Below are 27,568 nucleotides of genomic sequence, written 5' to 3' on the forward strand. Positions count from 1 at the left end.
ATTCAGGAAAGAATTTCAGTGGAGAGTCCCTTTTCTGTCCCTAAGACAGAGAAGGGGAGACTAAAGAGGAGAAGGGTCACAGTTCCCCAGCCAGCTTGTCCAACAGCTGCAGTGAGCCAACCTAGCAACGAACCCTAAGGAAAAGAGATCATATCAGAGAAGGGTGTTTGATTCGTTATTTCATAGATGCTTCAGTTTCTGGTGATGATAAGGCTCTGGGCACAGCCCTGGGACTATCTCACTTGAGTGGAACAGAGGAAGAGTGTTAGAGGTGGAAGGGCGAAGGATCTGAGCTTGCTGGACAGAGCAGCACACAGTGATGTCATCACAGCCATAACGCCACCCTCTGTGGTGACTGAATTCCTCAGGCCATCACATTTTCTCTCATTGCCCTCCAACTTCTTTTCTTCCCCGAGGAATCCTCCTCTTTCCCACTACCTCACTCTGTCTTTATCCACATTCCTTCCTGGCCACACCTTTTTTCCTCCCCTCATCTCTCCAGTTTCTCTTTTCATCCCGATGTAACTTCTGCTTCTCTGGGTAAACCTGGGAAGCCATGCTGTATGGTTGGTGTGACCAGGAGGGTTGAAATCCCACACAGCTATTTTATTGCCTAATTTTGCTGTGCCTCAATTGTAAAATTGGGATACGATCAATAACACCTAAGCCTCCTAAGGTTTCTGGAAGAATTAGAGGAGTATCAAACGTTTGGAGCAGTGTCGGGACCCAGAACACTCTTGATAAGACAGTGGCTCTTCTTAGTGGAACCCCTCACCTCCTTCTCTTGCCTTTCACTTCCTCACCTCAACCATCCCTCCGTAGGTCCTTCATACATCTTCCAAGACATGAACATGGCTCAGTCCTGTCTGAAGTCTGGTAGAAAAAGAGTCACACAAGTGTCAAGATGGAGCTGGGAGTGAGGGAGAGAGGCTCAGTGGTCAAGAGCACATGCCCCTCTTTCAGAGGCTCTGGGCTCAGTTCTCAGCACTCACATGATGGCTCGCAACCACCTGTAACCCCAGTTCCAGGAGATCTGATGCCAGGCTCACACCTGCATACATACACGGGGTACACATATGCACACGTGGCATACACATGCACATGCAGGCAAAACAAATGAATATGTCAAATGAATATATATCTATAATATCTAACGATATTATATATAACATATATATGAATATATATCTATAATATCTAAGATATATCTATAATATCTAACCGGCTACTTATTTATTCTTAATTTTTATTTTCATAGCCGGGTGGTAGTGGTGCACAGCTTTAATCCCAGCACTTAGGAGGCAGAGGCAAGTGGCTCTCTGAGTTTGAGGCCAGCCTGGCCTACATAGTGAGTTCCAAAACAGCCAAGGGTACACAGAGAAGCCCTTCCTCAAAAAAAACCAAGAAAAAAACAAACAAACAAACAATATAGAATTACGTATAGTAATATATTTTGATGGATTTCAGTAGAAAGGAGGGTCCTGAGTTCAAGTGAAACCTTATCTCAAAAAAAAAAAAAGGGTAATATAATAAGTTCCACATGAAGAGATGGCTCAGCGGTTAAGAGCACCTGTGGTTCTCGCAGAGAACCTGTGTTTAGTTCCCAGCACCCACATGATGACTGGCAACCATCAACAGATCCAGGCCCAGCGGATCTGCCCCCTCTTCTGACCTCCCTAGGCACTGGGCATGCCTGTGGAGTACATGTAAAACACGTCTTTTAAAAAGCTGTGTTTAAAGATGTGAAAGAATTGCTATTGGGAAGCAAGATACACAAATGAATGTTCTCTTCTGTATAATTAAGGACAGACAGATAAGTTGGATCCAGGGCAGAGCGGGGGCAAAATGTATCTTCCAGGCATTTCCTGCATCTGTGCAGGGCTGACAGCAGGTCTTGAAGAAATACGCTTTAGTTAGCTGTCACTTCCTATGGTAGCCTATGTCAGACCTGGAAGATGTCATGGGATCTGCTTATGAACATGCAGTGGGGGAGAAACAAAGCGTCCTGGGCTTCTTCTGCTGGTATGGGTCAAGTTCCACCATACACCCCCTACCCCCACTCCCTACGTGAAGGTTAGGGACACCCCCTACTCCAGCAGGGTCACGCCTCCCTCGACATGGCCACCAGGGGGCAGCAAAGAACAAGCGTAGGCACAAAGAAGGTCTTGGACCCTGGAGAGCCAGGTTAACTGAATTCGCAGGGAAAGTACTTACTCTTGGGAGGATGCTTGGTTTTGCTTTGCTTTTTCAGGGAAAATGATCTTCAGGCACCTGGAGAAAGCTATATTTGTCTTAGAGAAAGAACAGGAGTCCCCTTCAAACTTGTCTACCTGTTAATAAATTTTAAAATTTCTAAATTCTCTAGCTTCAGTGTGTGTGTGTGTGTGTGTGTGTGTGTGTGTGTAATTTTTTCCCTCCTGGTGAATATGAAAGCAGAATCTTGCCCTAATTTGTATAATATATTTGTATAATATAGATTCTTTTCTTGACTTAGTAGTTATCATGAGCTGGGCACTGCTCTTTTTCCTTTCCAAAAATTTGCTTTTATTAATTTTATTGATGTATCTGTTGGCGGGGGGAATGGCATGCACACACGAATGCCAGTGGAGGCCCAAGACTTTGGATCCCCCTGGAGCTGGAGTTACAAATAGTTGTGAGTCACCTGAACCTGACATGGGTGTTGGGAACCGAATTGAGTCCTCTGGAAGAACAGCCAGGGCTCACAACTACTGAGCTCTCTCTGTCTCCCCGTGCCCTGGGTACTGTTCCTGCTTTACAGATAATCACTTGCTCCTCACTGCTACAATGCTTCAAGGGTAATCTTCCTTAAAATGGGAAGGCTATGGCGGTTGGTCAAAATGACACAAATTAAAAGTGACAGAGTGTCTTTGGCTCCAGAGTGCTCCCCTTGCCTCCATTGTCATATGTAAAAATATGTCTGTTTTCAAGAGAAGCCAGCAGTTCCCTTTAACCTCTTTAACCTCTAGTCCTGACTGTGATGGTGGGCACACCTTTGATCCTAGTGCTCCAGGGTTCAGGAGGGAGAGGCAGGCGGATCTCTGTGAGTTCGAGACCAGCCTGGTCTACAAAGCAAGTGCCAGGACAGCCAGAGCTGCACAGAGAAACCCTGTCTTGGAAAAGAAACAAACAAGAATAAACGGTAGTCCTTCCCCGTCATTAATTAGGTATCCCGTGTTAACATAGGCGACAAGCACAGGAGACATGATGGTGCGTGGCTGTAGTCTCAGCACTTGGGAAGCAAAGGCAAGAGGGTCACAAGTTCAAGGCCTGAGCTACAGAATGAGATAAAAGACCTTAGAATAATCTAGCTAGGTAGTCATCCCCACGCTGAAGACCCGACAGGAAGTGGGCTTCTTCTGGGGGTCTGAGAGAGCAGGCAGAGCCTGAGGCAGTAAGTGCTCAGAGGAAAGCAGGTCTTGTCAGAAGCCATGGGGTGGGTGGGAGACCTCCTGTGAGAGTCCCCTTCCACCTCTGAGGGGTGTGGAATTTGGGCTGCAGATGTTAAGAAGGGGTTCCCACAGAAACTACAGGAAAGGCGGGAGTTAGCCAGGCAGGGGAGGAAGGGTGTCCAAACAGGGGAAAGAGCTCAGAAAAGCACAGTAGGAGCGGAGAAAACAAAGGCTCTCCAGTGCTCGCAGAGTATCTTTGACCTTCTGTTATGCCCATCTTTAGAGTTTATCTTCCCTCTCCTGTGAGCCAGTAAGCAGATCCTGAAAAGCCTCACAGTCCTATCCCACCGCCTCCCAAAGGAGGTATCAGTCAGCTCCCCCACCCCCACCGCATTGGCTGTGCACCTGCTGACATGACAGTACTGCCCAGTGGGCAGAACGTTCCCAACCGTCTCACAGCTTAGTTAAAGGCTGGCCCAGTGAGGTTGAGGCCCTGTTGGCTCACCTCCAAGGAGACAGGCGGGCATTCCTGGACAACAGCAAAACCAAACAAAAACAGAACCCACCGCCCCCTCACATTCTTCACCTAGCATGCTGCCACCGTTTTTGTTGTTGTTCAGGGGGAGTTTCTAAGGCTTCCTACTGAGACAGACAGGGGGCCAGGAATGGGGGGTAGCGCCTCTCTGGGAAAAACTGGAGACTCAGAATCACGCTCCTTGTCTCCAGAACTCCAGCTCTGGCACCCTAGAGGAGGTGGCTTCAGCCTTTGTGGGTCATATCTGACCTCCTGGTAGGAAACTGCAGATTTAAGTCAACAACATTCAAATCTCCTAACAACAAGCCAGAGTGGTGCTGGGGCTTGTGGAAAGAGACTACAGAGGGAAAGGGCAGAAATAACAGAGCTGGCCACGGCGGACGGGATCTAGGGAAGGCTTCTCGGAGGCGGAGGGAAAATGCGCCTTCTACTTCTCCTTGGGGTGGCCATGAGCAGATGTCTGCATGAGGAGACCCAGAAGTCCGTGCACCTTCTCAGGCCTTCTTTCTCCCAAATGCCTGCACACTTCCGATCCTCAGTCCTTCCTCTCTCTGGCTCCCGTGAGCCTCAACCCATCAGGATCCAAACTTACTATATAAGAGATCCCGCGTCCAGTAAAACTTGGGACCCTGAGGGGGATGACATGAGAGGGGAATCTCGAGCCCTGGCTGCCGTGAGAGAGGCTGCTGGAAGAATTCAAGGTATCCTAGCAGGTAAGTGAGGAGACAGGAACTAGCAGGCTGAGGGGCAGAGGTGTAAGAGGAAGTGTCCACCGCAGGGAAGGAACTGAACTTGGAGGTGAAGAAACTGTCCTCTTCAGTCCTCCCAGTCCAAGGACCTCTGCTTCTGAGTCGAGACCCTACACAGTACTGCCGCGCCGTCTGGGGAGACCCGGATAGCCCCAGCTACCACAGGTGAGTCTGTTAATGCCTCCTTCAGAGACATCTGGAAGGGTCTCTGGCTCTGTTAATGTCTCCTTCAGAGACACCTGGAAGGGTCTCTAGCTCACTTCTTCACGGTTTTTGACAGGTGCAGCCTCTTGAACCCAGGGTACAAAGGAGAGAGTTGCCTTGGGGCAAAGGTGAGAGCAGCTCGCCAGCCACAGGGATGGATCTGAAGGGTTCTAACCTGCTCAGGCTCCCCTAAACCCTCAGCACATAAAAGGAACTGATATCATATGTGTGGAATTGTCCCGTCTTGTTCTTCATAACGACGCACAGTCTATAGTCCCTTTCCGCCCAGGCTCCCCAGAATGCGTGGAAGCGGGGACCTGGGTAGCTAGAGGCACGACTCTACTTTGTTTTGTTTTCTTTTTAAACTTGGGTGTGGACCCAGGCCTTGCACGTGCTGTGAGGTGCTCTGAGTAACACATACCCAGCTATAAAACGAATGCTAACTGGCTGCCAGGATGGCACTGAGACAGTCTTAGGACCTCTCCTTCCTTCCAGCATCCAGCTTCCATCCATGCTAAGCTTATGCCCATTCCCTGGCAGATGCCTGATGCCCACCTGCGTGGTTACTCCTTGTGGCCAGAGCACGGCGTGCCCCAGCTAATCCAACCAGATGGCCCTGGCATCCAGAACACTGACTTTCTCCTGTATGTGAGGGTTGCCCACACTTCCAAGTGTCACAAAGAGGTGAGGTTCAAAGCCAATCCCTTTGCCTGCTTTGTCACTCTTAACCTTTGTTTTTTGAGACAGGGTTTCTCTGTGTAGCACTGGCTGTCCTGGACTCACTTTGTAGACCAACCAGGCTGGCCCTGAACTCTCAGAGATCCGCCTGCCTCTACCTCCCCTGAGTGCTGGGATTACAAGTGTGCACCACCACGCCAGGCTGTGGCTCTTAATCTTAAGAGTTTGTTAGGGAGGGGTATGGAGACAGAAGAGGTTTAGTAGGTTGTGCCTCTTTGGGGGGCAGTTTGGAGTGTTCTGATGAAGCTTGAATCGTATAGGGGCTAAGAACCTTCCAGCTGCCCATGGGTGCCACCCCAGCACAACTCCACAGAGACCCTGCTTCCTCTTTCTCCAGGAAGGTTCCCTCTACCTGTATTAGCTCACTTTCCTCATTTCTACCTTCTCCTCACTGGTTGCAGCCCTCTGTCCTAGCCTACGCTGCCTGCTGCCAGCTGGACTCAGAAGACAGGCCCCTCGCTGGTACCATTGTCTACTGTGCCCAACATCTCACCATTCCCAGCCTCAGCCATGGTGACATTGTCATGGTGACTGCTGCATGATAGACGGGGGACGGGGATGGGGGTGGCATTCTCTTGGGAAGTGGAAGAACCTACTGGGGACGGAACAGGAGGGGTCTTGAGCTGTAGGAAGAGCTGGTTGTATGGAGGGGCTCTGAGGTTCTGCTACAGAACTGGGCCCCTCACTAGGCAGCCATTTGTTCCTAGGCTACCCTACATGAACTCTTACATGCCCTGGGATTTTCTGGACACCTCTTCAAGATGTGGCGGGACTGCCCCTCAGGGCTCAGTGGTAAACGGAAGGAATAAGGGAGTGGCCGTCCTAGGGTGTCAACCAGAGGGAGACCCCGAACTTGCAAGCCTATTTCACCCTTCCAAGTTTTCCTCTCCTCATGTTGCCTTCTTCCCTTTTTGAAGCCAGCTAGGGAGAATTGTTCTGCAAGGAAACAAGTGACCAGGCGAGATGAATGGGGACAGCTGCTTCTCAGTACTCCAGCCGTCAGCCACAGCCTGGCCAAACACTTGGGCGTAGCAGGGCCTTTGCTGGGCGTTCCTTTGGAGGAAGAGGTGAGAAGAGCTGCTTGGGCGGGTGGGAGGAGGAGGGAGTGATCCAGTGGCAACCAGCTATTTGCTGCCTTATCCAGCAGGGTTCTCTGTCATCACACTGGGAGTCCAGGCTGCTTCAGGGCTCTATAATGACGGCTACGTTCGATGGTGCCCACCGAACTCGACTTGACCCGGTGACTCTCGCTGCCTTCGAAGATTCAGGCTGGTATCAGGTCAACTACAGTGCTGCAGAGGAGCTACTGTGGGGCCGGGGTAAGGAATCGGAAACATCTGCACGACACTCAGCCCAAATCAGACTGGTGGGTAGTGAGTTTATTTGCTACTAAGGTGGAATTCAAACTGTGAGCAGAGCTGGTGCTGAGGGATGTCTGGAGTTTCATCTTTTTGTTTTCAAAACGGGGTCTGGCTATGTAGCTCTGCTGTCCTAGAACTGACTGTGCAGACCAGACTGGCCTGAGATTCAAGAGTTCCTCCTAGCTCTGACCCCCAAAGGGCTAGGATCAAAGGCATGTGCCACTATGCCCAGCCTGGGCATTCATCTTTGAGTCCTTTCTTTTCTTTTTTTTTTTTTTTTTATTTAGATCTTTAAATTTTTTTATTTACCTTTTTATTTTGTATGTATTGGTGTTTTGCCTATATGTATGTCTGTATGAGGGTGTCAGATCTTGGAGTCACAGACAGTTGTGAGCTGCCATATAACCACTGAGCCATCTCTCCAGCCCAGAGTGCTTTCTTATTGTATAAGCAGGCGCTGGCCTAGAATTTGGCCTGGTGAGCATGTGCAGGAATGGATCCTCAGACATCTTCTGCACCCACAGGTGTGTGTTGAGAGGGCAGGGAACCATACAACTGTCAGCGAATCAAGTGTCATCCCTCTCTTGTCCCTTCCACAACAGTGGGCTGGGCTGTCACTACATGCACCTGGACAAGGGGAGCTGCTCCTCAGACCCAACGCTGGAAGGCTGCCGCATGTACAAACCCTTAGCCAATGGGGTGAGGACACCACAGAATAAAGGAAGAATAGGCCGGGTAGGGCTCCAGGGCATTCCGCTATTCCACCACTTCCCCTGCACTTCAGAGTGAATGCTGGAAGGAGGAAAATGGACTCCTCGTCAGAGCCGAGAACCCCCACGGGGAGATCTACCGGAAGCACAGCCGCTGCTTCCTTGCCAACCTTACCTCCCAAATGCTCTCCAAAGACAAGACCAGCCAACCCCCGAGGACTCCGGATCTCCAGGATCCCACAGGCCGCTGCTATTTACACCAATGCACCCACCAGGGAGCTTACGAGGTGCGAGTGGAGGGGTCTCCATGGACCCCCTGCCTTCCGGGAAAGGCTGTTCAGGTGAGAATTTAAGAGTAGTCGGAGCACACCGACAGAAAAGCTGAGACACGCTTGACTGGTGTTGCTGTCTAGCTTCTCAAGAGTCTTACTCTACAGTTAAGGCTGGCCCAGAACTAAATATATAGCCCAGGCTAACCCAGGCTGCCTCAGCTTCTTGTAAACTGGGATTACGGATATGAACCACCAAACCTCATGTTCAGCTTGTTTTTGGAAAAAAAAAAAAAATTATGTTTTTGATTTTTTGAGACAGGGTTTCTCTGTGTAGTTTTGGCTATCCCGAACTCACTTTGTACACCAGGCTGGCCGCGAACTCAAGAGCTCCGCCTGCCTCTGCCTCCTGGGTGCTGGGATGTCAGGTGCGCTGCTTTTTTTAATTAGAATTTCTTATTTTATCTATGCATTTACATGGTAGTGTTGGGAATCAACCCTGGGCATTGCACTCACTAAGCTGCATCCTCAGCCTCTAGCCAACCTATCCTTTCTTGAAGTACCTACTCAGCCCATGTCTTGGGTGTAGAATATGCCATTTTCCTTGGAAGGCAGTGCTCAGCCAGTACCTGAGGCTGTAGCTTACACCCTGCTACTCTCTGGCAGATACCTGGATACCATGGTCTTCTCTACTGTCCCCAAGGCCGGCTGTGTCTGGGTCGTGAGGGCGCCAGCGCTGTCACTTCTCCACCCAGGAGTTTTTCAACCCGAGACCTGCTATTCCAGCTGTCTTTAAGATTAACTGGGACCCCAGGACACTCTCTGGGGAAAGAACAGAGAGAAGAGCTGGCTGAGGTAGTCTTGCAGGCTCTGGTGACAAGATGTGGCACTAGCAGGTAAAGGGAAGGTTCCGCCTGTGAAGACAATGGGCCACCGACTTTGTTCCACACGCTGACACCTACCCTTTTTTAGATGCTGTCCCTCGGGCACTCCTCCTCCTCTGTTAAGAGATCTCAATGTCTGTTCAGGTGTTATTTCCACAGCCCATACATCACCACAGGCTCGGTGTTCACTGTCGTTATGTGGAAGTCTCCTGGCTGCCGAGGGCCTTCTATTGCTATGCTGTACAGGATGCTGACCCGGACTCTTCAGGAAAAACCCCTCCAAGTGCACCAAGGAGAAGCCATCTTTACCATGGAATACAGCAAGTAAGATTGTGCCCCGAACAGTTAAGCTTTGAATCTCTGCTGTCCAGACCTTTGAAATGTCAAGCATGCATTTGTGTGTACATTATTCTGTGTGTACACACGATTATGTATCTCACTAAACAGATGTCCAACATCACTTTGGGTCCATCAAATAGAGGCCCAACCCTAAAACTCAGGAATTTTAGTTGTCTTGGTTTTTTGTTTGAGGGCAAGGGAGGTTTGACACAGGGTTTCACTATGTAGCCCTGGCTAACCTAACACTTACTTTGTAGACCAGGCTAGCCTCTTCCCCAGGTTTTGTTTTTGTTGTTTTTTTGAGGCACGGTCTCATTTTCCACCAGGCTGACCTTAAATTTACTATACAGCTGAGGATAATCTTAAACTTCTAATCCTCCTGCTGCAGGAGTTCTGGGGTCATACCCAAGTGTGCTGTCACACCTCTATTCAACAGTATTCAGGGACCTCACTACCAAAACAGTCTCTTCACATACGCTAGTCCTCAGTGCATTAGGTTTTCTTTTGGTACTTGAAGCTGCTGGAGTCTTGCTCTCAGCCCTACATTTTTGGGTTCTACGTTTGCTTTTATACTGGCTTGTTTGCCCTAGTGCTTGATTCAATCCCATAACCGTGCACACTACTATAGGCCCAACAGCACAGTCCATGTTCCCCGGCTGCTGACTTCCTTGAACCATCAGCCCTCCATGACTGCCCTGCTTCTGGCCACTGGATTTTGTCTACTGCTGTTAATTCTGGTGGGTGCATTGGGAACTTTGGCCTATCAAAAACGAGCTGTACTCCAAGTGGGACCATCTACCACGTAACCACCACGAGAGCTACAAGGCACAAGACATCTGATTAGAATAAGGCAGGTGTGACAGCCCCCAGAATGTGACTACTAGATACCAGCCAGCGAGATGGCTCAGTGGTAAAGTCATTTGTTGGCTCTTGTGGAAGACCCACACTAAATTCCAAGCACCCACACTGTGTGGCTTATAACTTTCTGTAACTCTAGTTCCAGGGGATCCAGTACCCTTTTCTGACCTGCATGGGCGCTGGCATGCACATGGTACACACACGTAGGGATAAATAAAAGACTACTGGATGGGAAAATCTACTTATTTTAACTCCGGCTGTACTTTCTTCAGAAGGCCTCTCTGCTAGAATAAACAACTTTACAATCGCCTTGCCATGTACAAAATGTGGTCTTTATTTTGATACTCTCCCCGCAAGACCAACAGTTTAACTTGCGAAGTGCCGCTGATTTCTAGACTGCTGTAGACCAACAGAACAGGAAGGTTTGCCACCAGCCCCAAGGATATCACACATGCTTTGGAAAAGGCGGCTCCTATTTGATACTTTTACTAATTTCCATTGCTCTTAAGAGTCAGACAATGTGATGGATTAAGTAATTATTTCCTTCTCTTGATTTTTCTTAATTTTATTAAACCACTTAATTTTATCAAATCATCCAACAGTTGGGAAGTCACATAATTATGCTAGAGTTAGGGAAATGTGGTAAACTAGTCACATCTGGGCCAGCAGTAGGCTTGAGTTACAAGATAGAGGTTCTTTTTGGTTACAGTAACAAAAGCAACCATTCTTGAGATTTAGGTATCTCCTGTAAATAAAGCAGGTGCCTGACATAATCAGGTTTGCTTAAATGGATCACATCTACAGAATCCAGGTGACATGCTACGTTAGAAACAGTGCTGGCCCTCACCATGAACTTCAGGCATGAGCCCTTTCTTTTTCAAGGCAGGGTCTCACTTTGTAGCACTGGGTCACTATGTAGACCAGGCTGCCCCTGCCTCGTGGGTACTGGAATAAGAAGATGCAGTACTGCCCACTGGCCGGCAGTCCAGGCAAATCTTCAAGTGACACGCTTGCACTGCGTCTTCACTGCAGTTACAGCCTTGGCTTGACCACATTGTCTTCTTAATCTGAATGCCTGTCAGTCTTTACCAGCAGTAGCAGCCACTGCTTGGTAAAATTTTGCCACGAAATCTGGCTCACTGACTTCCAGCTGCCTGACAAACTCATTGCGCTCCTGCTCGGCCCAACCTCGAAACCACTGATCCCAAAGACGTAGCTGACACTCAAAGATACAAGGGGGTCGATTTGCCCCAGAGACACTGAGCTGCTCCAGACTATCCAGCAGTGGCTGTAGCTTTCCTGGCACTGCCTTGGCCACCAGGTCTTGTAGAAAACGTTCCCGCTGGGGACCTGACCAACTGGCAAACCAGTGAAGAATACACTTCATCTCCTGGGAAGTGATGTAAGACATTGGAGGAGGGGACGAGCTGGCAATGTCATCTGGCACTGAAGGTAACACAGAAGGCAAGGATGGCGGCACTGACGAGGAAGACGATTCCAGTGGCATCCTGAAAGAGAGAAAGCTCTATTAACACACTCTTGGCGGAGAGCAACCAAAACACAACCTAAGCAACAAACCCCACTGCACCCAATCAGCCACCAACTCAACCCATAGGAAAACAACAGGACCCTTTCTTATGGCTGGATTTCACTATACATGTGTAGCCCCAGACTGGCCAGGGATTTGATCCCCTCATCTCAGCTTCTTGAATATTGGGGCTACAAATGCACTTAGACACACAACATTTAACAAGAGCCTAGATTACCTTGGGAAATCACTCAAGAATAACCTCACTTGGTATTTGCTTATTTCCTTTTCAGTGCCACTGACTTAAGCCAGGTGTGGCGGCTGACACCTATAATCCCACCATTGAGAAAGCTGAGATGGATGACAGACGGTCAAGAATTAAGGGCCAAAAAAAAAAAAAAAAAAAAAAAAATTAAAGGCCAGCGTGGACTAGTAACTTGAACACATTAAGTTCCAAGTCAGTCTAACCTACCAAGACAGGCCACATCTCAAAAACGGAAGAAAACAAACAACAACAACAACCACCCAACAAATGCCAGGCATGACTGCACATATGGCAGACATGGTGGAGGCAGGAGGATCACAAGTTCAAGAATCAGCCTCAGTTACATTGGGAGATGGGAGTTCCGGGAAAGTCAGAACTACTTGAGACTCTGGGTCAAGAAAACCTACCCAACCCCTGTCCCTTCCTGTCTTTGTTCTAGCTCATCAACTTTCATTTGCATTTTCTCTGATGATAAATGTATTTACACACTGGAAGTTTCTGTTGCAGCAGTTCTTCCGGGATGTTTCGTCTTCTTTGTAGCCCAATTCTGGCTTAGGAGCAGTTTCTTTGCTGTGAGGATATTTCAATGTGGCAGGCAAGCTCACATATGCGCTAATCTGACTGTACTTTTGAGTTATTTTGCTCTGGATGTTGTCAATGGCCACAGAATCTATACTAAAACATCTAAGTTCAGCACTTTCAAGCATGTGTAGCAAAACTCCAGAACTTTTCTGAGCCACCAATCATATGTCTACACCTACTGTTTGTTGTTGGCACCACGAACCAACTCTGTAACTCTGCCAAAAAAAAAAAAAAAAGATCACTCATGATTTCTTTAAAGGGACACCTCTCCAATACGTCGTGGCTTTTAGGTACATATAGACCTGATGGCCTGGGCAATATCATAGGTGTCCTAAAGTAGACAGAGACGCTGGAACCTCTTGGTTTGAATGACTTGGGGGCAAAGGTTTCTGGGTCAAGAGGAGAGTAATCGTTTTTACAGGTTACTTCAAGTCTTGGATAGAACCAGGGCTTCTGGCTGACAAAACAAGTACTCTAACGAATGAACTATATCCCCAGCCACTCTTTATAAATTATCTTAAAAAAACAACCAGTTGAGGGGCTAGGAAGAAGACTCCTCCGCATTTAAACTCACTTCCTGCTCTCCCAGAGCACACCAGGTGACTTGAAACCACCTGTAGCTTCATTTCCAGATTACTGCCTACAGACTCTGTGAAACATGCACATGCCCGCCCGCGCGCGCGCGCACACGCACACGCACACGCACACTCACACAATCAACAATAACAAAAGCAAGTTGGGTGGTGGTGGCACATGCCCTTAATCCCAGCACTCAGGAGGCACACACAGGCAGATATTTGAGTTTGAGAGCAGACTGCTTTACAGATCTTTAGGACAACCAGGGCTACACAAGAAACCCTGTCTCGAAAAAACAAAAACAAAACAGAACAAGCAAAAACAAAACAAAACAATACAAGAAACCCTATCTTGAAAAACCAAACCAAATCAAAACAAACCAAACAAATAATAATAAAAAAAAGCAACTGAGGCCAGCCTGAATACCACAGTTAAGAACTAATCACAAAACTAAACAGAAAACACACTACTTGCTTGCTCCATCTCTTCTACTTCTGTTTCAGGTTGGGTTCATGTTTATCCTCTCAAGAACCAAAGTGTACAGTTTTTTTAAACTTTGGTACAAGCAACTGGTTCCAATCTAAAGGCTATGGATAATTATTCTATAGTTATCAACAGTGTGTGTGGGGGGAACACAATACAAGAGCCTTCTGCGCAATGTGTGCGCAGCCTCTGAAATGAAATTCTGTACAACACCACAGTAAGTAAAGTAAAGGCCTTGCCTCGAATAAGCCACACTACCAAAATTCTGAAAAAGGCTCCTTTGCTTTCTTGACTTAGGTAGCCTGAAGTGTGATACTGACGGCTATGTCTCTAAACGGTTTTCCTTAATGGTTTATACCTGTAAGTGCCACTGACTTTGCATCATGGATGCAAGTGTCGGCCAACTAATTCCAAAATAAAGTTTGTACCTCTAACAAGGAAAACCTTCAACACTCTATGACTTACGTCACTATTTCTGTTCCTTCTGCTCTAAGCTGGAAGATTTGTGTCGACAAAGATAGGAATGCCTAAACATCAGTTCAACATCAACTGCCACCTTCAAAGTGGCCCCAGAGGGAGAAGTTCATCCTAAAACTTCTTTTTCAGGGAAAGGAATTTTTTCCCCCCTTAGGGTCTTGTCACATTGCTTCCACGGTAAACTTAAATTTATTAATAAATTCACTGTCCGGGATAAAAACCACGATGCTACTTTTTCCCACGTTTGGAAACCGCAGGTCTCTTGTTTCTTAGCCCCACAAAACAAAAGTATTCCTTAGACCGAGTTGCTGGGATGTAGAGAACGAGGGACCACAGAGGTTTCGCCACGGGAGCAGAGAACGGCTCCCCAAAAGGAAACCTGCAGCCAAATCTAATCTGGCCTAGAAGAAACTTCTTTTCCTCTTACCTCCCTTTTTTTTCCCTCGGAGGGCGCCCACTGATCACAAGAGTCCTTCAGCTCCAACTCCCCTAGTCTCTTCCATGTTTCCTGAAAACCCTAAGCAGAGCCAACCCAGTAACCCACGCACTTCCGGTCCGGAACCAGCCCCCCAAACACCCAAGTGCCCCAGCGCCTCAGCCCAAGGCCCGGAGATAGCCGACTACATCCGATTATGGGTAAGCCAGATTCGAGGGCTTCCGAATGAACTCGAGTCAAAGCCTCGGCAAGACGAAAACAAACGAGCCCGAAAGCAAAATGGGAGGGGTCGACAGCTGGGTAAATGGAAAGAGCCGATTGGTACCGATGTGAAGACGGAAACGACCGAACAGTTCCGGAGGAACCCGGGGAATTCTGAGCAGTAATAGAGGGGTAGACTATGGCAGTGGGTGGGGCCAATTCGGTACGTTCGAAGGGCGTTGGCGGAAATTACCGAAGATGCCCGAAGCCGTCGGGACGGACCCGAGTACCTCACGCAAGATGGCGGAGCTGGAGGAGGTGACTCTGGACGGGAAGCCTCTTCAGGCTCTGCGGGTGACCGACCTGAAGGCCGCACTTGAGCAGCGAGGCCTAGCCAAGAGCGGGCAGAAGAGTGCCCTGGTCAAGCGGCTCAAAGGGGTGAGAAGTCAGTGTTGCCGAGGTGTCGGAAGGGAGCGGACCCGGTAGAGACGAGTCTCCGCCGCGGCGCAGGCGCAGTGTCCGGGTTCGGCGCGAGCTCTCTCAGGCCGCCAGCGCGAGCCTGCAGATCCGCGCGCACGGTGGTTGGTGTGGCTTGCGCTGGAGTAAAAATAACGCCGGTTCCCGCCTTAACGGCAGCGGCGCGAGCCCAAAATGGGAGGGTGCGCGCTACTCTCCCGGAGTGTCTTAAGCTCCTTCCTTCTTCCCCCACCCCCTCCTTGTTTGTGTCTGTGTTTTCGGCGCATGCGCTGCAGAAGGAGTTAAATCCCTCTACAACCACCGGTGTGGCTGGCCTTAAGGGGGCGAGCAGGGCTTGGTCCGAGTTAGGGGTACAGTTGGGCGGATGGGGTTGGCGTCTCTGTCTGCAAAAATACACTTGGGATAGGATAAAAATGTCCGCCTGACTAGATTAGGACCTCAGATGAAGGGAAACCTTGATAGGAGGACTTGGTGAGAGACGGGTGTCTAATTTATAGGGAATCGAGAAGCGGTCTGAATTAAGAATTTGGTGAATCTTGGTTCGAGAGGTGAGACAGATTCCTTTAGGCTGGGGATTTCGTATCGGTTTGAGTAGGTGAAAATGATCTTGCCGTGAGGTTATACGTATCGTGTATTGGTTTGGTGTAAATGGAGGGAAGGCGAAATGAACTAGTGAAGAGTTCATTAGGGTACGTGGCTGACAATACAGAAGGGGAGTAGGTTAGTTCGGGGTTTGAGTTGACAGACCGTTGCTTATCCCGAAGCTGACAGTTTGTGGGTGGGTGTGGATTAGGTCAGACCACAGGTTACAAGGTCTGTGGTCAGTTTCTCTTTGAAATTTTAATACATTTGTCTGGGTGTCACTGTGCTGGAAATTGTGCAAATTCACTTAAAGTAGTTTTAGTTCTGAAAAACTAACCCAAGTAATAGGCAAATCCAAATTAGCAGCCTCATGCTGGTGTCGTGTCATTTAAAACTTGAAGTATTTGGAGTGTTTCTTGCCTGGATTACCAGATTTGGAAGTGGCTCCTAGTCAAAACTGCAGGCAATATAGAGATTCTAGTTCTGATTCTGTCGCTTTTGCTGATTTTTATGACATAGCCAGGTCACTGATTCTTTGTGTGCCTGCACTTTCCATCTGTATATTAGGGAGCAGTAACCATGGCTACCTTTAAGGGTCTTAGGAAGATGAATGAGAACAGTATTAGTCAAGAGCTTTTAGGCTTTGTGAAAGGAATATAGTATAAATGTATAGTTAAGTCATTTAATGAAAGGGCTGTGTGGAGAGGTAGAGATCTGGGTGGCTTTTTTGTTTGTTTGTTTCCCTGCCTGGCTTCTGATTTTTGCTCTTCCTTATACCAGGCTCTAATGCTAGAAAATTTACAGAAACACTCAACACCCCATGCTGCATTCCAGCCAAATTCACAGGTAAGAAAAAAGGTTGTAGCTAGAATGGGCTGTTGGGAGAAAAATGACAAATGCAAAAACATAGTGTCATGTCTTCCATGTTTATCAAGAACAGTATTTTCTTAAATTATTTTTAACAACATGTTCTCAAATAGTTGCTGTCTTTTTTATTTTAAGGCTTATTTTTATGTGTATGGGTGATTTTTCAAGAGTTTCTGCTGTTTTATTTATTTTTATTTTTATTTATTTATTTATTTATTTTTGAGACCAGGCTGGCCTTGAGCTCACAGAGATCCACCTGCCTCTGCCTCCCTGAATGCTGGGATTATGGGCATGCACCAAGTCTGGCTGTCTGCAGTTTTAGTTTGGTGGGATTGAGACAGGGTCTCTCCATACAGCCATGATGGCTTAGAACTTACACTGTAAGCTATGCTGTCTTCAGACTCAGAGCAGTCCTTCCTCCCATCTTCTCTAGTGCTGGTATAACAGGCTTGTGCTCCAAACCCCCACATTTCTACATATGTTTTAATTTTGAAGACATTATTCTATAGTTAAAACAAAAATAAGCCTGTTGCAGTGGCCCATACCTATATCCCAGCACTCTGGGAGACACAGGCAGGTGGATCTTCGTGAGTTTGAGGCTAGTCTGGTCTACAAATGAGTCCAGGACAGCCAAAGGCTACACAAAGACATACTGTCTCAAAAAAACAAACAAACAAACAAAAAAATAAAAGAATACGTCTGTGTGTATAAATTTCTAGACCATATCATCTCTTGGGGTGCTTTTCAGCTTTTAAATCCCTTCATTTGCTGGGCAATGGTGGTGTACCTCTTTTGTCCCAGCACTTGAGAAGCAGAAGAAGGTGACTCTCTGTGAGTTCAAGGACAGCCTGGTCTACGGAGTGAATTCCAGGATAGCCAAGGCTACACAGACAAACCGTGTCTCCAAAAAAAAAAAAAAAGACCCTTCATTTAATGTGTCACACACTTAAAGGAAAATGCATTGTTATATGGGCCCAGGACTAGATGAGGTCCCAGAATACTGTAGAAAATGAGCTTTCTTCTTCCCTTGTTAATACCTCAGTAAGCTGTAAGTCCCATAATCTAGTCAGCTAGCTGAAGTTAATATTCATCTTCCTAAGGGGCTGGAGAGATAGCTCAGTAGTTAAGAGTGCCAGTTGCTTAGTATTTCAAACTGGAGCTCAGACCCCAGCACCTACATTAGGGGACTCACAAACATCTCCAGTTCCAAGGAATCCAACACCCTATTCTGACTTTCAAGGACATGACTGAGCACACAAACACATGCATACACCCACAGATACATGTATACACACACCCCTAGCCGAAGCTGAAAAAGTGGCTCAGTAGTTAGGAGTACTTGTTTTGCTTTATAGAGGAGCCAAGTTCCATTCTCAGCACCAAGATGGTGGCTCCCAGACATCCATAACTCCACTTCCAGGGCATCCCAAGTCCTTTTCTGGCTTTGGACACAAGCACGCATGTGGTGCACATCTGTGCAGTAAAACACTCATGTATGTAAAATAATAAAAGTAAATAAATCTTTTAAAAATTTATAACAAGAAACTACTTAAAATATAGTCAATTCACAATTGTGTTTTGGATCATTGGATTTTAGACTTTGAAGCCTTACTTGTATTAAAAGGGTTTTGCAGCAAATGTACTTGTTTTCTCATACTTAGAAAGCACACTTCCTCAGTGTCCATTGAATACTGAGAGACCCTTTATAGTAAGTGAAAATTATTTACTAATAGAAGATGACAGAAAACATGGGACATAGTAGATTGAGTTGCTGTTTGGGGAGTCTGTAGACATGTAAGGACTCAAGGAGGGCTTCTGAAGAGAAAACTGGAAGACAGTTATGGCATGTTATGGAATGGGAAAAAGGATTAAGCCTGGGCTTGCTTGCTTTTTTTTAAAAAAAAATTTTTTTTATATATTATTTCTAAAACAGGTATTTCTACATAGCCCTGGCTGCCCTGGAATTCCTGCCTCTGCCACCCTAGTGCTGGGATTAAAGGCATGGGCTACAACTCCTGGCATGCCAAAGGTTTCTTTTTACTCAAAGAAAGCAAAGTGGATGGTTGCTTGGTGGGTTTGGAGTTTTTGAGGCAGGGACTTACTCTGTAGCCCAGGCTGTTCCCTAGCCTCAGCGTCTCTGGTCTTGTGATTGCAGGCATGAGCCATATACTCTCCCCATTCTGTGGGTCATTTTATTTTTTAATGGAAGTGGAGTTACGAATCTCTCAAGTATTGAATGTATGTTCTTTTCCTTGGTCTCTTGATGTCATCTGTTTAATACTGTATGTCTCTATTTATGTTTATTTTGTGCCTGTGAGTGCTAATACCTGCATTTGTGTTTGTGCGCCATGTTCATGCCTTTGCCCTCAGCAAGCACTGGATACCTGGAACTGCAGTTAACAGGTGGTTGTGAGCCACCATGCACTAGGACTCAAACCCAGGTTCTCTCTGAGACCAGCCAGTGCTCTTATCCACCGAGCCATCTCTCCAGACCTGTATTTGACTTTTGAGATACATGACAAAACATTCTCCTGGGGTGGTGGAGTTTGATCTTTTAGAGAAACTAGTACTTGTTTCTTCTCAGATTTACATATATGTTTATTTGTTTTTTAAGACAGGGTTTCTCTGGCTGTCCTGGACTTACTTTGTAAACCAGTTTGTCCTTGAACTCAAAGAGATCCGCCTGCCTCTGCCTCCCCCAGTGCTGAGATTACAGGTGTGGGTCACCAAGCCTGACCCTTTATTTTTTTAAAGTTATTTATTATGTATACTGTATTCTGTCTGCATGTACACCTTCACCCCAGAAGAGGGCACCAGATCTCATTATAGATGGTTGTGAGGCACCATGTGGTTGCCAGGAATTGAACTCAGGACCTCTGGAAGAACAGACAGTGCTCTTAACTGCTGAGCCACCTCTCCAGCCCCCTTACTTTATTTTTAAAATTTTGTTTTGAGATTTAATTTGTTTGTACGAGTGTTTTTCCTACATGTATGCATGTGCACTATGTCCATGCGTGGTTCCTATAGAGGTCAGAAGAGAGGGTCAGACCCCTGGAACTGGAGTTACAGATGGTTGTGAGCTACCATGTTGGTGCTGGGAACCTAACCTGCAGCCTCTGCAAGGGCAGGAGTTGTGTCTAACAGCTGATCCAGCTCTCCACCCTGGCACTTAATCCTTTTTAGACAGGAGCTTACCCTGTAGACCAGGCTGGCCTAGAATTCACAGAGATCTGCCTGCCTCTGCCTCTTTGGTGCTGGGATTAAAGATATGCACCATGCCTACTCTTCTCAGTTTTGAGAAAAACAGTACATTATTTTTAGATAAATTGTAATTTATATAAAAATTTAAATGAAAAAGAATAATTGAGCCCGGGGGTTGGGCACATGACATGGGGAACAGGGTTCATTGTGGTACCACACATACTCTCCTCAAGCTGAGGGTGCTGATGCCAAAGGATTGCAAGCTTGACACCAGCCTGGACTAGGTAGTGAGACCTTGTCTTCAAAAGCAGCAGAATTCCTGGAATTTTTTCTTCTTTTTAGGTTATTGTGGCTAACACCACTCTTTGGACTGATTACTTTAAATAATAAATAATGTAGTTCCTCTGTTTTGCTGTAGTGCTGCTGATTCTGATCTTTAATAAAGGAACAGCTTAGAAAAAGCCTTCCAGCTGGGCAGTAGTGGTGCATGCCTTTCTTCCCAGCATTCAAGATGCAGAGGCAGATGGATCTCTGAGTTCTAGGCCATCCTGGTCTACAGAGTGAGTTCAGGACAACCAGAGCTACACAGAGAAACCCTGTCTTGAAAAACCTAAAAAAAGAAAGAAAAGAGCATTTCTTGGATCCAGATACATGGAGTAGACTTGCTTCATAGACTTTTTCTCCATTTCCTTGGTAGACTTTCTTAGAAACTGTTAAATTTTATTGTTTATAGAAATTGTTTAAATTTATGTATTTTTTTCTCTTTTTTGGATTTTTGGGACAGTATTTCACTTGTGTACCCTTGGCTGTCCTGGACTTGATTTGTAGATCAGTCTGTCCTCGAACTCACAGTAATCCTCCTGCCTCTGCCTCCCCAAGTGCTGGTACAACAGGCATGCTAAATTCATGTTTCTTTATAAGGTAATTTGCCTTTGATGCTTTTACTAAGATGTTTCATAATTTTTTTTAAAGATTTATTTGTTTATTACATATACAGTGTTCTGTCTACACACTAGCGGAGGGCACCAGATCTCATTATAGTTGGTTGTGAGCCACCAAGTGGTTGCTGGAAGAGTAGTCAGTGCTCTTAACCTCTGAGCCATTTCTCCAGCCCCCTCATAATTATTTTTAATTTACTTTATTTTTCAGGTGTTCTAGAACAAGGTCTGTAGACCAGGCTGGCCTCAAATTCAAAGAGATCTGCCTGCCTCTGCCTGCCTCTGCCTCCCGAGTGCTGGGATTACAGGTGTGCACCACACTACCACCTGGCTTTATTTTTAATTTTTAAAATTGTTTTAAAGGAATAAATTTTTTAGTGATTTATTTTTATGTACATTGATGTTTAACCTGCATGTGTGTCTGTGTGAAGGTATTGGATCACCTAGGACTGGAGGAGTTACAGACCTTTGTGAGCTGTCATTTGAGTGCTGAGAATTGAACCCAGGTCCTCTGAAAGAGTAGCTGGGGCTCTTAACCACTGACCCATCTCTCCAGCCCTCATAATTATTTTTAAGACATTTTAATATATCAAACTTAAATTTGTGATAAGCATTTTTAAAGCATTCACACACACCCTTTTTTGTTTCTTAGAGGGGGGTGGACTGGAGCAGTGGTTCAGTAATTGAGAGTACTGGCTGCCGTTTCAGAAGATCTGGGTTTGCTTCTTAGTGCCCCACACTTTACATAGGTGCTGCATAGACACACATACAGACAAAACACCCATATGCATAAATAAATGTAAAACAAAAACTGTTGCTGTACTTTCTTAAAACTTATTTACATTTCTTATATCTCTTTCTCCCTACTCAACCCCAATCCCTTCCAACACCCCAACACCAGATAGGAGAGAGAAAGTGTTAGTGGGATAGGGGGCACAATTCTCTTGGCTGCTTCCTGTTGGGTAGGGTGATCGGGTTCCTTGGAGCTGGTCCATTCCTTCTTTCAAGAGATCTCCAACTTTTTGTCTCACTGCATCAACAGCAACAGGAGACGCAGGGAAGAGGCAGCAGCCTTGTTCTTTCTCTGAGCTTACCACACTCTCTGGCTCTGGCATTCTCTCTCCAGAGTTATAAGATTTAAAGTGTCTGCCGCTGGCAAAGAGCTCCTCTCAGAGCCCACATGAGGCAAATTGTTTGCTGCTGTGGACTATCTGAATCAGTCCCACATCCCACACCTGGTATTAAAAATATGTTTATATCCACAACAAAAACTTTATTATAAAGAACTTGCAAATAAAAAACACTATTAGCTAAGTTAACCAGACCCAAAGTATGTACATCACCATGAGCTTCTGTACAGTTGAAGTTACAAGGCTTCACAATGGGTTTTATACTTGGACTGTGTAAATATATTTTATGTACTTATCTATGACAAAAACAAAATATAAAACTAAAAATCTATGACAGGGTTAAGACCAGAGAACCAGCTTTACATCTTAGTTTATGACTTAAGTATCCATTATTGCATTCAGACCTTCTTGCTTACCTAATAGTTGCCCTTCCTTAGACTGTTACCCCATTTCTTCCACACAGATTGGGGAGGAAATGAGCCAGAACAGTTTCATAAAGCAGTACCTGGAAAAGCAGCAGGAGCTCCTAAGGCAGCGTCTAGAACGGGAAGCTCGAGAGGCTGCAGAACTTGAAGGTAAGCCCAGCTTGTCACTAACAAGGTCTTTGCTTTGATCTCTGTCACCAAGTAGAGGAGTCTAACTAATTCCCAGTTAGGTCAGGTGGGACTGCTGCTCATTTGCTTTCAGTGTTTTGTGAAGCCAGATGAGTTTCAGTTTAACTTAGTCAGGGAGAGAGATGCTCAGTTTGACTCTGAGAAGAGCAGGTGGAATTAAGTCATACCACCGTTTAGATGAGGCAGAGCTTAGCACCAGGGAGGCCTTTTCTTTTATGGTATGTCTCTGTATCTAAACTGTGCCTGCCATCCTTCAATTCTACATAATTCCCACATGCTGAGCCCTTCACTCCCCTCCCTGCCCCGACCCAATGTGTACTTTGCAGAAGCTTCAGCTGAGTCGGAGGACGAGATGATCCATCCTGAGGGAGTGGCTTCCCTGCTGCCTCCTGACTTTCAGAGCAGCCTGGAGAGACCAGAGCTGGAGCTCAGCAGACATTCGCCCAGTACGTATCTCCCTCCCCACTGCGCTGTTTGTCAGTCCTGCGTAGTTGGTGGGGGAGGTAGTGATGCCTCCTTTCATGCTAAGCCTCCATGAAAGTTCGAGGAGAAATCTGTGAAACTGATATTTGGCATCTGTTTTTAGAGAAATTATGTCCTTTTTGAAGTGTGGTTTTACTTTCATGTTACTCAGTGTCTTACGAGTCAGTATGTTTTCTCTGTACCTCTTCAGCCTTTTATAGCTCTGTGAATTTAGCAAGTTACAACTTACTTTCATGTTTGTTGTATGTATACATCTTGTCCCCACCCCACTCCCATATTTGACATCTGTTTATTCAACAAATTTTATTAATGTATCTATATAGATGAATGCTGTATCTGCATGTATGCCTGATGCCAGAAGAGGCCATCAGATCCCATTACAGGTGGTTGTGAGCTACCATGTGAATGTTGGGAATTGAACTCAGGACCTCTGAAAGAACAGCCAGTGCTCTTAACCTCTGAGCCATCTCTCCAGCCCTCAACAGATTTTTATTACATGCCTGCTAGACCCCAGGATATACTAGAGAAAAATGTGTCTGCCACAAGGAAATTGACAAGCTAGTTACAGTAGATAAACAATGATAAAATCATTTTGTAATTACAGTTATATTAAATACTATATTAAAGGCAATGCAGACTGTTTTGTGAACATACTATAAAGAGCTCTAACCGAATATGTACCATTTGTTTAGGCAAGATTACTTTTTTCATTTTATTATAGAATTACTGGGAACCTAATTTTCCATAGTATCTCGTGTGTAAAAGGCTATAATTATGTAGCCTTTGTCTTTTGGAAAGATTTTAATTTTGTTTTGCTTGTTTGTGACAGGGTCTCCATATGTAGCCCAGGCTGTCTTGAAATGCACTAATGTTACCAGGCTGGTCTTAAACACAGAGATCCACTTGCCGCAGCCTCCATAATGCCGTGGTTGTAAGCATGTGCCTCTTGCTCAGCAAAAGTTTTTCAAGGGAGTGTGTATGTATGATAGTGGACTTTAGGTAGCTGTGGAAAGCCAACGTGTAGATGATCAAATATTTTCAACTGTTCTGTTAATGGTTGTCAGGAATGACAGTCCCTCCTGTGTGTTTTTAGATTGATTAACAGAGAATTTTTTGAAAAGGTTAATTTTTTTTTTTTTGGAGATGGTTATTGGACACAGAAAAATTTTATGTAAGTTAAAAGAAAATGAAGGACTTTCAGACTAATAATAAGGTCTTAGATTACTTAATGTCTATATTTTCTGATCCTATTTTTGGAAATTTTGCTTTCTTGTTCACTAAGTAACCAAGAGTTACTTTGAACCGCTGATCTTCCTGCCTTAGCATCGCAGTTTGTAAATTATGCTATGGTCTATCACATCCTGCTTTCTTCAGTGCTAGAGATCAACTCGAGGCTTGGTGAATGATGGATAAGTACTCTATCAACTAGCTGAAAATTCTGGGGCCTGGAGAGGTGGCTCAGAGGTTAAGAGCACTGGCTGCTCTTCCAGAGGTCCCACATGGCAGCTTATAACCGCTTGTAACTCCAGTTTCAGAATGTCCGAGACCTTCACACAGTCATACATGTAGGCAAAACATGAATGTATATGAAATAAAAATAAATTATGGGGCTGCAGAGTTGTTTCAGAGGTTAAGAGCACTGCTGCTCTTCCAGAGGTCCTGGGTTCAATTCCCAGTAACCACATGTGCCTCACAACCACCTGTAATGGGATCTGATTCCCTCTTCTGGTGTGCATAAAAACAAAACACTTATACATAAAATAAGTAAATAAATCTAATAAGAATTTTTATCCGGGCATGATGGTATACACCAGTAATCCTAGCTCTCTGGGAGGCAGAGGTAGATGAATACTTGTGAGTTCGAGGCCAGCCTGGTCTAAAAATCGAGTCCAGGATAGCCAAGGCTACACTGAGAAACCCTGTCTTGAAAAAAAACAAATACCAAAAATTCAAAAAGAAAATTCTGTTGATAATAGGTTTCTTCTCTTTTTTTCGTTGTGTGTATCAATCAAACCCAGAGCCTTGCTTATGCTCTGTCCCTTGGGAATTTTGTCTTATGGGTTTTTTGCCTTTGTATATATTTGTGCACTACTTGTGTTTTGGACGTCAATGAGAAGAGCGTCAGATCCCTTGGAACTAAAGTTGCGAGCCATATTATGGGTGCTGAGAATGGAACCCAGGTCCTCTGGAAGAGCAGCCAGTGCTCTTAAGAGCCATCTTCCTAGCCTACCTCCCCTTACTGTAGTGTGTGTGTGTGTGTGTGTGTGTGTAAGTGTAAGTGTATAAGTGTGTGAGAGAGACAGACAGTGCACATGTGCCATAGCACATGTTTGGAGGTCAGAGGACAACTTGGAGCTCTCTCCTTCTACCATGTGGATCCTGGAAATTGAACTCAGGTTCAGTCTTAGTCTTAGTGCCTTTACCTTCTTTAGCCATTTTTCTGGCCTTAGACACTTCTTTTTACGTTTGTATGTGTGTCTGTGTGTGCATCTGTGTATGTATATTGCCATTCTCCCTTAGAAACTTTTTAATAAATTGACACTGGCAACTTTGGGATGATTAAAAAGTTCTTCAGAGGCTTCTTTTTCTCAAAATAGGGAAGTAGACCTTCTGTTGGTCCACTCTGTGCTTATTGCTCTTCTTTTGCCCAGATTATAAAGCCAGGATAGATCAAAAGCTCTATATTATAAATGAATTATCATTCTCAAATAAAGTCATGAGAATATGTATTGAATTACTGTAAAATACCTATCTCTTATTAAAGTAGATTGGGCATTAGTACATGTATTGTCTGTTAGTGAAGAGAACATAAAAACTTTTAAATGGAAGATAGTACATGACACAAATGATATACATATATACCATAGAATTTTTTAAAATTTTTTATTTTTAATTACTTGTATCTGTGTGTAGGTCTGTTCACAAAAGTGCATTGGATCACCTGGAGCTGGAATTATAGGTGTTTGAGCCACCTAACATGGATGCTGGGAACCAAACGAGGGTCCTCAAAAAGAGTCATATATTCTCTTAACTATCGAGCCATCTCTTTGGCTGTCTACCTTTTTTTTTTAGATGCATTCGTTTATTTAGTGCAATGATGCCAAGGCTCACGTGTAGAAATTCAGAGAACAGATTAAGTTTGCTTTCTTCTGTCATATGAGTCCCAGGGATTGAATTCAGCTTAACAAGCTGGTGTCTTTACCCACTGATCCATCTTGTCTGTCCATTATTTTATTTTGTTTTTGTTTTTCTGAGACAGGGTCTCTCTGGAACTAGGTATATACCAGGCTGGCTTCAAAAACAGAGAGCCACCTGCCTTTGCCCTCTCAGTGCTGGGATCTAAGATATTTACCACTACTCTAGGCTGTTTTGTTTTTAAGGCAGGGTTTTGCTCTGTAGCCCCAGGAGGTCTATCTTCCTTGCCTCCCAAGTGCTAGTATTTTAGGTATATGCAACTACATTGCATTGTAAGAGTGAGAGATCTGGGCCTGATCTTCCAGAGGATCTGGGTTTGATTCCCAACATCTACAAGACAACAACCATTTGTATCTCCAGTTCCAGGGGATCTGATACTCTCTTCAGGCCTCCACAGGCATCAGGTACAGAAATAGCGCATATACATACATGCAGGCAAAAATACTTATATACATAAAATTAAACTTCTAAAAAAGTGAGCTATCTTAGAACCAGAGTAATTAGAGAATGCCTTATGGTGGGGATCTAGATTTGCTATGATCATTAGAAATCAATAGTGTTTAAATTGGCACAGAAACAAGAGGATTATTTTTAGGACAGTACAAAGACATAAAGACAGGAATACTGTAATTTTTTCTAATGTGTGTGTTTGAGTATATGTCAGCCGTGTGTGGGTTTCTGAAGAAGGCAAAAGAGGGAGTTACTCTGGAATTGAAAGCCTGTGAGCCTCCCATTGTGCATGTTGGGAACCAATCTCAAGCCCTCTGGAAGAGTAGCAAGTATTCTTAACAGCTGATCCTTGTCTCCAGCCCCTGTAATATTTTTAAAGGATGGATAGTAGACTTGGACTAAGACCACCGAAGTAAAGTTACAAATTTTCAAGAATACCTAGAAAAAAAATTTAAAGGGTAGATTGAAATAATAGCACAGAAGGCTTCAAATGCCAAGCCAGTAAATATGAGCTTTAAAATTTTTTTTAGGTAAGTGGAGAACTCTTGAAAGTCTTCTCAGAGTAAAGACTTGTGTTTTTTTGAGGAAGATATGCTAGAACTAGGAGGCAGCAGTTTGGTCAATAAAGTGCTTGAGAACTCTCATGTAGATCCTAGGATTTACGCCAAAAAAAGGTGGCTATGGTGCTGTATTTGTGATCCCAGCACTAGAGGGTGGAGACTGGAGTCCTTGAGGCGGATTAGCCAGCCGGACTAGCCTGCTTAGCAAGTGCCTGGCTACTTAATGAGTCTTCCTTTTTTTATAACTTATTTACCTTTATTTTATGTGTATTGGTGTTTGACCTGAGTGTAAGTCGATGTAAGAGTATCAGATTATGGAGCTACAGACAGTTGTGAGCTGTCATGAGGGTGCAGGAATTTGAACCAGGAGCCTCTGGAAGAGCAGTCAGTGCCCATAACTGCTGAGCCATCTCTCCAGTCCTAATGATCCTATTTTAAAAAGCAAGGTGGCTAGAATCAGGCTGTA

The 27,568-nt window shown here is 45.3% G+C and overlaps 3 protein-coding genes across 6 annotated transcripts in view; 2 read left to right on the forward strand and 1 right to left on the reverse strand.

Annotated features, from left to right (window-relative positions):
• Positions 1 to 4,337: 4,337 nt before the first annotated feature.
• Cirop (ciliated left-right organizer metallopeptidase) lies at positions 4,338 to 10,362 on the forward strand. The gene is given in 14 exon segments (XM_060391207.1): positions 4,338 to 4,658; positions 4,766 to 4,859; positions 4,975 to 5,026; positions 5,439 to 5,582; positions 6,038 to 6,163; positions 6,344 to 6,428; positions 6,558 to 6,703; positions 6,784 to 6,955; positions 7,452 to 7,521; positions 7,600 to 7,696; positions 7,782 to 8,048; positions 8,643 to 8,872; positions 9,005 to 9,192; positions 9,842 to 10,362. Coding segments are annotated over 14 exon segments (2,130 nt in total). The 5' UTR covers positions 4,338 to 4,363; the 3' UTR covers positions 10,006 to 10,362.
• A 5-nt stretch (positions 10,363 to 10,367) lies between these two features.
• C9H14orf119 (chromosome 9 C14orf119 homolog) lies at positions 10,368 to 14,996 on the reverse strand. 3 transcript variants are annotated; one of them, XM_021639626.2, is made up of 2 exons: positions 14,859 to 14,996; positions 10,368 to 11,565 (listed from the first exon to the last, which is right to left on the reverse strand). In XM_021639626.2, exon 2 carries the CDS (start codon positions 11,562 to 11,564, stop codon positions 11,136 to 11,138), a length of 429 nt encoding a protein of 142 aa, XP_021495301.1. In that variant the 5' UTR covers position 11,565; positions 14,859 to 14,996; the 3' UTR covers positions 10,368 to 11,135. The 3 variants fall into 3 exon arrangements, with proteins under 3 accessions (XP_021495301.1, XP_021495300.1, XP_060247191.1); XM_021639625.2 differs by lacking the exon at positions 14,859 to 14,996 and adding an exon at positions 14,396 to 14,553; XM_060391208.1 differs by lacking the exon at positions 14,859 to 14,996 and adding an exon at positions 12,340 to 12,633.
• Positions 14,864 to 27,568, forward strand: part of Acin1 (apoptotic chromatin condensation inducer 1) — a 46,719-nt gene continuing 34,014 nt past the window's right edge. For both annotated transcript variants that reach the window (XM_021639620.2, XM_060391203.1), the window contains exons 1-4: positions 14,864 to 15,043; positions 16,445 to 16,510; positions 22,264 to 22,375; positions 22,741 to 22,860. In XM_021639620.2, the coding sequence (XP_021495295.1) occupies positions 14,864 to 15,043; positions 16,445 to 16,510; positions 22,264 to 22,375; positions 22,741 to 22,860 (478 nt within the window). The remainder of the gene's footprint in view (positions 15,044 to 16,444; positions 16,511 to 22,263; positions 22,376 to 22,740; positions 22,861 to 27,568) is intronic.

This window comes from Meriones unguiculatus, chromosome 9 (genome assembly GCF_030254825.1).
Source record: "Meriones unguiculatus strain TT.TT164.6M chromosome 9, Bangor_MerUng_6.1, whole genome shotgun sequence".
Taxonomy (NCBI): Eukaryota; Metazoa; Chordata; class Mammalia; order Rodentia; family Muridae; genus Meriones; species Meriones unguiculatus.